We start from the raw sequence: 12,327 nt of genomic DNA on the forward strand, positions 1-12,327 counted from the left end.
GACGTTAAAGCGGAACAGGCCTTGATTGTTAGAGAGCTGTTGAAGATTTTGCTAATAAGAATATGATTTGATCAATATCTATTTTAAGAAGATTCTTTTTTTCTTCTTTTATTGAAGTATAGATGATTTACAATATGGTGTTAGTTTCAGGTGTGCAGCACAGTGATTCAGTTACGTGTGTGTATGTATATATATATATTCCTTTTCAGATTCTTTTCCCTTATAGGTTATTATAGAATATTGAGCATAGTTCCCTATGCTATACAGTAAGTCCTTGTTGGTTATCTATTTTCTATATAGTAGTGTGTATATGTTAATCCCAACCTCCTAATTTATCCCTCCCCCCACTCTCCTTTCCCCTTTGGCAACCATAAGTTTGTTTTTAGAAGATTATTTTGACAGCAGTGTGAAAGATGGACTGAAGAGGCTAGATTTAAGGCAGATGGCAGAGAGGTTATTAGAGTAATCCAGGTATGACTAAGAGTTAGAACTGGGAGTAGGGACACATATGAGAGAACTTCAGATGAAGAATGAGCAAAATTTGTAACTGACAAGAGGATCTATTGCTTGCCCACTATGTCCTGCGTGCAGTATGTGTCGTTTGATCTTCACAACCCTGGGTATTGTTAATCCCATTTTACAGATGAAGATCCAGGCTCAGAGAGTAAGTAACTAATCCAAGATCACACAATAAGTGATGGCAGTCCTGGGATTAGATTTAAGTCTGTCTGATCCAGAACCACACTACATCCCATTAGTTTATTCTGATACAAAGGAGATGAGCCACAGGGATCTAATCTTCCTAGCTGGGAAGATTGTGATATTCATTCATGCCATTGAATGGAATAGAAACTGGAAGGCCGTCTCCATTTGGGCAGAACAGTGAAAGTTGTTTTTGAATTATTATGTGTGTTGTTATAGTGAGCGTTCCTTTAGAAATATCCAGTAAATGCTGAAGTCGTGTAGCCAGAGCTTTGGTGAGAGAATAGAATTGAGGAGATCGATTTGATAGCTGTTAGCACAGAGATAATACCTGATACTGAGAGAGAATAAGTGAGGGAGAGTTTATAGAGAGGGAATATTCAGGGTACCAAACGCTGGAGAATGGCCATATTTAGAAAAATAAACTAGTTGGCAAAAGAAAAAGAGGGGTCAGAGAAGCAGGAAAAGGGATGAGAACAGTATAATATTTTGGAAGCAGGAGAGGAGAGAGTTTCAAGAATGTAATGAGAAACACCAGCATATGAAAGAGAGAATGTAATCGCTGAGACGTATATTTTGAATTCAACTTTCAATAATGAAAGGGAGATGAACTTAATAACAGGAAGAGAGATTCCGTTTCAGGTGCCCAGAGCAGCCCAAACAATGGTTGGGAAATCTTTCCTTTAGATACATTAACTCAGTAGCAAAATAAAATAAAGACATTTTAGAAAGTAAAAGGACCTTTTATTTTATTTTATTTTATTTTTTATTGGAATATAGTGGATTTACAATGTTCTGTTAGTTTCAGGTGTACAGCAAAGTGAATCAGTTATACGTACACATATATCCACTCCTTTTCATATTCTTTTCCCATATAGGCCATTACAGAATATTCAGTAGAGCTCCCTGTGCTATACAGTAGGTCCTTATTAGTTAAAAAATATGGAATGCTTTGCAAATTTGTGGGTCATCCTTGCGCAGGGGCCATGCTAATCTTCTCTGTAGCGTTCCAATTTTAGTATATGTGCTGCTGAAGTGAGCACAAAGAAAGGTCTTTGATTAAAAAAGAAAAAATTTTCAGGAATTCCCTGGTGGTCCAGTGGTTAGGACTTGTTGCTTTCACTGCCAGGGCCTGGGTTTGATCCCTGGTCAGCGAAGTAAGATCCTGCATGCTGCATGGCGCAGCCAAAAAATAAATAAGCTAGAGAAAGAGGAAAAGATACCTGCCCTATAAAGTATGTATATTAAATTATATGTATGGGCTTCCCTGGTGGTGCAGTGGTTAAGAATCCACCTGCCAATGCAGGGGACACGGGTTCAAGCCCTGGTCCGGGAAGATACCACGTGCCACAGAGCAACTAAGCCTGTGTGCCACAACTACTGAGCCTGCGCTCTAGAGCCCGCAAGCTACAACTACTGAGCCCGCGTGCCACAACTACTGAAGCCCGCACGCCTAGAACCCATGTTCCACAACAGGAGAAGCCACCGCAATGAGAAGCCCGCACACTGAGAAGAGTAACCCTCACTTGCCACAACTAGAGAAAGCCCGCATGCAGCAACAAAGACCCAACGCAGCCAAAAATAAATTAAAAAATAAATTTATAAAAAATTATATGTATATATATTTAATGTTTAATTGAAATAGAATCACAGAGATACAGCACTAACAGCTAAGATTGGAAAAAAATACATTTTCATGCAAAAATTCATATATCAAATGACTTAAAGTCTTGTAGTTTTGTGACCTTGGGACAGATGGGGGAAATACTCAACCACTACATAAATAATCGAAACTAAATAATTACGAGATAGTCATTGTGGAAGCAATGGAGGGTGATGGCTCTTGATATGTAGTGTAGGTCTGACACTATTATTCTGTATTCCTGGTACCTAAGGAATTGAAATATTTTTCAAGTTAAAGGGAGTCTATGAAATACATTACATCATCTCTTCCAACAGATTAATGTTTATAAATATGTTTTGTTATTCTGTGCTCAACCATTGAATTCAGGGATAGGTCACTTAAAGTAATGTGGTGGTTAATTTTGTGTGTACAGAAGACATACATTTCACCACAACTCTGAGAAATAAATTTGTGAAGGGAGCCCTGGCATCCTTGAAGAGCTCTGTGATTGCTTTTCTCTGTAGCCCAGACCTTACAGTGGGAACTCTCTTGTTGTCTGGCCAAGGACCTCAAACTGATGATCCAATTTCTGGATCCAGCTGCCCAATTGCAGCCAGTAAAGAGGGCAGAAAAACAGGTTGAATCACGCCAAGAGTATGCAGTCAGCAAAACCAGACCATGGGGGACTTCCCTGGTGGTTCAGTGGATAAGACTCCATGCTCCTAATGCAGGGGGCCTGGGTTCAATCCCTGGTCAGGGAACTAGATCCCACATGCATGCCACAGCGAAGATCCCACGTGCTGCAACTAAGACCCAGCACAGCCAAAATAGGTAAATAATAAATAAATATATTTTTAAAAAAAGAATTGTTAAAAAATTAAAACTCTTCAGAAAGTGGGCATAGAGGGAACCTACCTCAACATAATAAAGGCCATATACGACAAACCCACAGCAAACATCATTCTCAATGGTGAAAAACTGAAAGAATTTCCTCTAAGATCAGGAACGAGACAGGGATGTCCACTCTCACCACTATTATTCAACATAGTTTTGGAAGTCCTAGCCACGGCGATCAGAGAAGAAAAAGAAATAAAAGGAATACAAATTGGAAAAGCAGAAGTAAAACTGTCACTATTTGCAGATGACATGATACTATACATAGAGAATCCTAAAGATGCCACTAGAAAACTACTAGAGCTAATCAATGAATTTGGGAAAGTTGCAGGATACAAAATTAATGCACAGAAATCTCTTGCATTCCTGTACACTAATGATGAAAAATCTGAAAGATAAATTATGGAAACACTCCCATTTACCATTGCAACAAAAAGAATAAAGTACCTAGGAATAAACCTACCTAGGGAGCCAAAAGACCTGTATGCAGAAAACTATAAGACACTGATGAAAGAAATTAAAGATGATACCAACAGATGGAGAGATACACTGTGTTCTTGGATTGGAAGAATCAATATTGTGAAGATGACTATACTACCCAAAGTTATCTACAGATTCAATGCAATCCGTATTAAATTACCAATGGCATTTTTTTACGGAGCTACAAAAAATTATCTTAAAATTTGTATGGAGACAAAAAAACCCCGAATAGCTGAAGCAGTCTTGAGGGAACAAAGCAGAGCTGGAGGAATCAGACTCCCTGACTTCACACTATACTACAAAGCTACAGTAATCACGACAATATGGTACTGGCACAAAAACAGAAACATAGATCAATGGAACAAGGTAGAAAGCCCAGAGATAAACCCACACACCTGTGGTCAACTAATCTATGACAAAGGAGGCAAGGATATACAATGGAGAAAAGACAGTCCCTTCAATAAGTGGTGCTGGGAAAACTGGACACCTACATGTAAAAGAATGAAATTAGAACACTCCCTAACACAATACACAAAAATAAACTCAAAATGGATTCAAGACCTAAATGTAAGACCGGACACTATAAAACTCTTAGAGGAAAACATAGGAAGAACACTCTTTGACATAAATCACAGCAAGATCTTTTTTGATGCACCTCCTAGAGTAATGGAAATAAAAACAAAAATAAACAAATGGGACCTAATGAAACTTCAAAGCTTTTGCACAGAAAAGGAAACCATAAAGAAGACAAAAAGCCCTCAGAATGGGAGAAAATATTTGCAAACAAATCAACGGACAAAGGATTAATCTCCAAAATATATAAACAGCTCATGCAACTCAATATTAAAGAAACAAACAACCCAATCCAAAAATGGGCAGAAGGCCTAAATAGACATTTCTCCAAAGAAGACATACAGATGGCCAAGAAGCACATGAAAAGCTGCTCAACATCACTAAATATTAGAGAAATGCAAATCAAAACTACAATGAGATATCACCTCATACCAGTTAGAATGGGCTTATCAGAAAATCTACAAACAACAAATGCTGGAGAGGGTGTGGAGAAAAGGGAACCCTCTTGCACTGTTGGTGGGAATGTAAATTGATACAGCCACTATGGAGAACAGTATGGAGGTTCCTTAAAAAAATAAAAATAGAATTGCCATATGATCCAGCAGTCCCACTACTGGGCATATACCCAGAGAAAACCATAATTCAAAAAGACACATGGACCCCAGTGTTCATTGCTGCACTATTTACAATAGCCAGGTCATGGAAGTAACCTAAATGCCCATCAACAGATGAATGGATAAAGAAGATGTGGTACATACAATGGAATATTACTCAGCCATAAAAAGGAACGAAATTGAGTCATTTGTTGAGACATGGATGGATCTCGAGACTCATACAGAGTGAAGTAAGTCAGAAAGAGAAGAACAAATATCGTATGTTAACGCATGCATGTGGAACCTAGAAAAATGATACAGATGAACCAGTTTGCAGGGCAGAAGTTGAGACACAGATGTAGAGAACAAACATATGGACACCAAGGGGGGAAAACCGCGGTGAGGTGGGGATGGTGGTGTGATGAACTGGGCGATTGGGATTGACATGTATACACTGATGTGTATAAAATTGATGACTAATAAGAACCTGCAGTATAAAAAACCAAAATAACAAAAAAAAACAACTAATACTAAACTTTCTTTGGGTTATTTGTATGGAAATATGTTAACATAAATGTTTCAGACATTGCATGAAATTTCTAAAAATCTTATATGTTCTGGTGTAATGTTATAAGTCATAATTCTAGTTATTTAAAATGTATATCTCAGAAATAACTAAATTTCCTTGTCAATTGCATTATTATGAACTTTCATCAAATCTTTAACCGTGGTCATTTTTAAGTCTTTTGTCATTTACAGACAGTTCTGGGTGTACTCTGATGCTTTTGCCAAAATGTTCCTATAAAAGGGTTTCATCTTCAAGGAATTCATGGAAAAGACTCTGACAAGTACAGGTTTCTGGTAACTGACTATACTGCTGAACTGAATGAATAAGCATTTTCAGAACTCTAATGGAAAACTGATGAATTCATAAAAGTACTAACAAAAGATCAAGATGAAAAAAAAATTAATTACATGGGACTGAGTGAACTGATAAGGATCATTATAATTTTTGTGACTTTCTGTTTGAATAAAAAAAATATATCCCACAAGGACTCAGAGGCAAAAAGTATACAAGTCAATTATCACTGCAAAGTAAAGGAGCTGTTACAGTGGAGGATTACTGGACTGAATGTCAATATTATGACATAGTGTGAGTGTGTTTGGTAATTGCAGTCATTGTTGATTTTGTTGTGGTCATCCATTTACAATGCTTGGTGTCAGTTTATCTCTTGTAAGAAGAAAATACAGTGTGTGTGTGTGAAAAAAAAAAAAGGTAAGCACTTATTAAAAAAAAACACCACATAGTCACTTTGCTATTATCAGACCCCCCCAAAAAATTCCTTAGTATAATCAAATATCCAGTGAGTGTTCACATTTCCCTGCTCATAAATTTTTTTGTATAGTTTTTGTTCAAACTGAAACCTAAGTAACTTCCTTACGTTGCAGTTGGTTGATATGTCTCTTAAATCTCTTGTAATCCACAGCTACCTCCTCAATTTTAATATTTTTCCTTGCAATTCATTTGTTAAGGGAACTAGATTATTTGTCCTATAGATCATCTGGATTTTTTTTTTTTTTTTTTTTTTTTTTGCGGTACGCGGGCCTCTTACTGTTGTGGCCTCTCCCGTTCCGGAGCACAGGCTCCGGATTCGCAGGCTCAGCGGCCATGGCTCATGGGCCTAGCTGCTCTGTGGCATGTGGGATCTTCCCGGACCGGGGCACGAACCCGTGGCCCCTGAATCGACAGGTGGACTCCCAACCACTGCGCCACCAGGGAAGCCCAGATCATCTGGATTTTGCTGATTGCATCCCTGTGGTAATATTTTGCATGTTTTTATTGCCATTCTATTTTCTGTAATTGCCCTTCTATTTTGCTAATTATAGTCAGAGACCAGAAAAAAAATTAAAAATTAAAAAAAATAATTTAAAAAAAGAACAGAATGTGGGAAATTTCTGTCGATCAATAGCCCTAGTTCCTCAACAGATAATTTGAAGTAAACAAAAGAGATGGATGACGAACTTACAGACTGAGAGGTTTGAAAGACATATCAAATTTTTTAAATGGACAAGACTAAACTGTAAGAAACTAACACACCTTTGTAAAGCAATTATACCCCAATAAAGATGTTAAAAAAAATCTTAAAAAAAAAAAGACTAAACTGTAGTAGCTAGGGCAGCACATTAGGTAATAAAATTATAATAAAGAAGGGAATAGAAGGATAATGGTTATTCATGAGAAGGGGAGGGGATTGTAACTAGGAAGGGGCATGTGAGAGGGCTTTGGGGGTGCCTGACAAAATTCTTTTTTTTTTTTTTGTGGCTGTGCTGCGCGGCATGTGGGATCTTAATTCCCTGATCAGGGATCGAACCTGTGCTCCCTGCAGTGGAAGTGCCGAGTCTTAACCTCTGGACCGCCAAAGAAGTCCAACAAAGTTCTTTTTCTTGATCTTGAACTATACATTTCATTCATGTGGTTTCCCATGTATATTATTTTGTAATAAAAACATTTTTTAAAAACATAGTCAATAAGAAACTAGCTTAGGCATTAAGATTTTTTTGTGCTTATCTTCCTACTCCACAGATAAGCAAGAGCTAAATTTCAATCGATTCTTGAGAACTTGAGAGAACCTATAGAATTATTCATCATTATCAAATTACTCTGTTACTGAACAGTCTTTTATATATGGCACCAAATCAGCCTAAGATTGCATGGTATTGTTCAATGTAGAAAACACCCCACTATTCTTTTTTTCTAATGCTATTTTTGTAAAAGTGAAATTTGTTCATTATATAAAACTTAGCAACAAAAAAAGTATAGAAAGTAAAATGAAAAACATGCTGTTATTCTATTCTCCAGAGGTAACCATAAATAATATTTTGGTATGTTTCCTTTTATATATTAATTCACTAACATTGGGAAAATATAGTTTCGTACCTACCTTATGTTCTCATGTCAGGCTCTATGCTCACATCCAGGCCTTACGTTAAGGGCATCTAAGATCCTGATCCCTTTCAAAGTAGAATTCATTAATATTGCTGGAACATTTTTTCATAGGTGGGCTACATCATGCAGCCGCCCGAATTTCCGGTGACAATGTCTATAAGCATTTGAAGTATGAAGGTGGGATTCACCGAGTTCAGCGAATTCCTGAGGTGGGCCTGTCGTCAAGGATGCAGCGTATTCACACGGGAACGATGTCGGTTATTGTCCTCCCTCAACCAGATGAGGTAACCTCCTACCTAAACTCTATACCATTATCTATGAAGATCAACCAGAATTTTATTGTCTAGGAAAAACTCCTGTGTGTTCTGTATACTCACAGAGTACTTCTGCACTCCAAATGTATGGAGTTCATTACCCCCGACGAAGTACTTCTTCAGTTCTCTGTGGACAGCATGTGGTCGTCCTACAATTCAACTCAGTTCTGACCCCATCTACCTGGAGATGGCGTCAGATCCTACAGGCTAGACTCAGTGCCACAGGAGAGCCTCCCCTTCTGCTTCAGAAGCCAATCACAAGGCCTGGTTGTCTTCTGTGTTTCTGATCAACTGGTTATCCATCTGTATGTTCCCATGACCCCCTCCTTAGGTTAAATAATACTAAAGTGGCTTACAGAACTCAGGAAAACAGCTTACTTACTAGACTACTGGCTAATTACAAAAGATACAACTCAGGAATAGACAGATGGAAGAAGTGCATAGGACAAAGTATGTGGGAAGAGGTGCAGAGCTTCTGTACCCTCTCCAGGCTCGCTACCCTTCCAGCAGCTTCCTGTGTTCATCAGCCCTGGCAGCTCTCTGAACCCTGTGCTTTGGGGATTTTTATGGAGGCTTCCATACATAGACATGTTTGGTTAAATCATCGGGCTTTGGGGATTCTGCTCCCTGGAGGTTGGGAGTGCAGTGGAGATGAAAGTTCCAACCCTCTAATCATGTGGTTGGTTCCCCTAGGATCAGCCCCTGTCCTGTGGTTATCTAGAGGCTTTCCAAATATCACCTCATTAACATAAACTCAAGTGTGGTTGAAAGGGGCTTAGGGTGAGAACTGGACAAAGACAAATATATATTATTATAAATCACAATATCACAATTTATTTTTACAGCAATTTTTTTAACCAGGATCCCGTCAAATTTCACTTATTGAAGTTGGTTGTTATATCTCTTTAAGTCTGGAACCAGTCCCCCAACCTTTCTTTTTTTTTTTTCTTTTAATGACATTGACTTTTTTGAAGAGTCTAAGCCATTTGCCTTATAGAATGTTCCACATCTGCATTCATCTGATTGTTTCCTCATAGTATTCTTTAAATTGTTCCTTTATGTCCTATGTTGTATTGAAAGTGATATTTAAATGTTCCATTCTATTCAGGTTATACATTTTGAGCAAGAATACTTTTCAGGTGTAGTTATATTCATGTTGCAACTTATCAGAAGGCATAGAATATCATATTGTCCACTCTTAGTGAGGACTGGTTTGAGCATTTAGTTAAGATGGTGACCACAAAAATATCTCCATTATGAAAGTGTATTTTTCCCTTTGTAATTACTAAGTAATCTCTAGGGTAATATGTCCTATTCCCAACAACGTTTCTTCCATGGTTTTAACATCCATTAGTGATCTTTGCCTGAATTAGTTATTTAGTTTGGGATTGCAAAATGGTGATTTTCTAATTCTACCATTCCTTCTACATGTATTACCTGGCATTCTTTTCTGTAAGGAACTTCCCTCCCCACTACCTTCTCTCCTCCTTTCTTCTTGCTCTCTTTCTATTTTTGTTGTTTTTAACATCTTTATTAGAGTATAATTGCTTTACAGTGGTGTGTCAGTTTCTGCTTTATAACAAAGTGAATCAGTTATACATATACATATGTCCCCATATTTCTTCCCTCTTGCATCTCCCTCCCTCCCACCCTCCCTATCCCACCCCTCCAGGTGGTCAGAAAGCAGTGAGCTGATCTCCCTGTGCTATGCGGCTGCTTCCCACTAGCGATCTATTTTACGTTTAGTAGTGTATATATGTCCATGCCACTCTCTCACTTTGTCCCAGCTTACCCTTCCCTCTCCCCGTATCCTCAAGTCCATTCTCTAGTAGGTCTGCATCTTTATTCCTGTTTTGCCCCTAGGTTCTTCTATTTCCTTTTTTTCTTTTATTTAGATTCCATATATATATGTTAGCATACACTATTTGTTTTTCTCTTTCTGACTTACTTCACTCTGTATGACAGACTCTAGGTCCATCCACCTCACTACAAATAACTCAGTTTCGTTCCTTTTTATGGCTGAGTAATATTCCATTCTATATATGTGCCACATATTCTTTATCTATTCATCTGTTGATGGACACTTAGGTTGCTTCCATGTTCTGGCTATTGTAAATAGAGCTGCAATGAACATTTTGGTACATGACTCTTTTTGAATTATGGTTTCCTCCAGGTATATGCCCAGTAGTGGGATTGCTGGGTCGTATGGTAGTTCTATTTTTAGTTTTTTAAGGAACCTCCATACTGTTCTCCATAGTGGCTGTATCAATTTACATTCCCACCAACAGTGCAAGAGGGTTCCCTTTTCTCCACACCCTCTCCAGCATTTATTGTTTGTATATTTTTTGATGATGACCATTTTGACCAGTGTGAGATGATATCTCATTGTAGTCTTGATTTGCATTTCTCTAATGATTAAGGATGTTGAGCATTCTTTTCATGTGTTTGTTGGCAATCCGTATATCTTCTTTGGAGAAATGTCTATTTAGGCCTTCTGCCCATTTTTGGATTGGGTTGTTTGTTTAATATTGAGCTGCATGAGCTGTTTATATATTTTGGAGATTAATCCTTTGTCCGTTGATTTGTTTGCAAATATTTTCTCCCATTCTGAGGGCTGTCTTTTTGTCTTGTTTATGGTTTCCTTTTCTGTGCAAAAGCTTTGAAGTTTCATTAGGTCCCATTTGTTTATTTTTGTTTTTATTTCCATTACTCTAGGAGGTGGATCAAAAAAGATCTTGCTGTGATTTATGTCAAAGAGTGTTCTTCCTATGCTTTCCTCTAAGAGTTTGATAATGTTGGGTCTTACATTTAGGTCTTGAATCCATTTTGAGTTTATTTTTGTGTATGGTGTTAGGAAGTGTTCTAATTTCATTCTTTTACATGTAGGTGTCCAATTTTCCCAGCACCACTTATTTAAGAGACTGTCTTTTCTCCACTGTATATCTTTGCCTCCTTTGTCATAGATTAGTTGACCATAGGTGCATGGGTTTATCTCTGGGCTTTCTATCTTGTTCCATTGATCTATGTTTCTGTTTTTGTGCCAGTACCATATTGTCTTGATTACTGTAGCTTTGTAGTATAGTGTGAAGTCAGGGAGTCAGATTCCTCCAGCTGCATTTTTTTCCCTCAAGACTGCTTTGGCTATTCGGGGTCTTTTGTGTCTCCATGCAAATTTTGAGATGATTTGTCCTAGTTCTGTAAAAAATGCCATTGGTAATTTGATAGTGATTGCATTGAATCTGTAGATTACTTTGGGTAGTATAGTCATTTTCACAGTATTGATTCTTCCAGTCGAAGAACATGGTATATCTCTCCATCTGTTGGTATCAACTTTAATTTCTTTTATCATTGTCTTATAGTTTTCTGCATATAGGTCTTTTGTTTCCCTAGGTAGGTTTATTCCTAGGTATTTTATTCTTTTTCTTGCATTAGTAAATGGGAGTGTTTCCATAATTTATCTTTCAGATTTTTCATCATTAGTGTACAGGAATGCAAGAGATTTCTGTGCATTAATTTTGTATCCTGCAACTTTCCCAAATTCATTGATTAGCTCTAGTAATTTTCTGGTGGCATCTTTAGGATTCTCTATGTATAGTATCATGTCATCTGCAAACAGGGACAGTTTTACATCTTCTTTACCAATTTGTATTCCTTTTATTTCTTTTTCTTCTCTGATTGCCATGGCTAGGACTTCCAAAACTATGTTGAATAGTAGTGGTGAGAGTGGACATCCTTGTCTCCTTCCTGATCTTAGAGGAAATTCTTTCAGTTTTTCACCATTGAGAATGATGTTTGCTGTGGGTTTGTCGTATATGGCCTTTATTATGTTGAGGTAGGTTCCCTCTATGCCCACTTTCTGGAGAGTTTTTATCATAAATGGGTGTTGAATTTTGTCAAAAGCTTTTTCTGCATCTACTGAGTTGATCATATGGGTTTTTTTTTGATCATATGGTTTTTATTCTTCAATTTGTTAGTATGGTGTATCACATTGACTGATTTGCATATATTGAAGAATCCTTGCATGCCTGGCAAAAATACCACTTGATCATGGTGTATGATCCTATGAGGGTGATGGTGGCCTCATAAAATGAGTTTGGGAGTGTTCCTTCCTCTGCAATTCTTTGGAATTGCTGGGTGGATGTTAGCTCTTCTCTAAATGTTTGATAGAATTCACCTGTGAAGCCATCTGGTCCTGGACAT

The 12,327-nt window shown here is 37.6% G+C and overlaps 1 protein-coding gene across 4 annotated transcripts in view; it reads left to right on the plus strand.

The window, feature by feature from the left end:
- MTRF1 (mitochondrial translation release factor 1) overlaps nt 1-12,327 on the plus strand; it is a 52,360-nt gene that overhangs the window by 11,835 nt on the left and 28,198 nt on the right. For all 4 annotated transcript variants that reach the window (XR_014326916.1, XR_014326917.1, XM_082859566.1 and 1 more), the window contains one exon: nt 7,925-8,097. Coding sequence is in view for 2 of the 4 variants with exons in the window: in XM_082859566.1 (XP_082715692.1) it covers nt 7,925-8,097 (173 nt within the window). In the remaining 2 variants the exon portion in view is untranslated. The remainder of the gene's footprint in view (nt 1-7,924; nt 8,098-12,327) is intronic.

Source organism: Leucopleurus acutus (genome assembly GCF_964270905.1).
Source record: "Leucopleurus acutus genome assembly, chromosome: 18".
Classification (NCBI taxonomy): domain Eukaryota; kingdom Metazoa; phylum Chordata; class Mammalia; order Artiodactyla; family Delphinidae; genus Leucopleurus; species Leucopleurus acutus.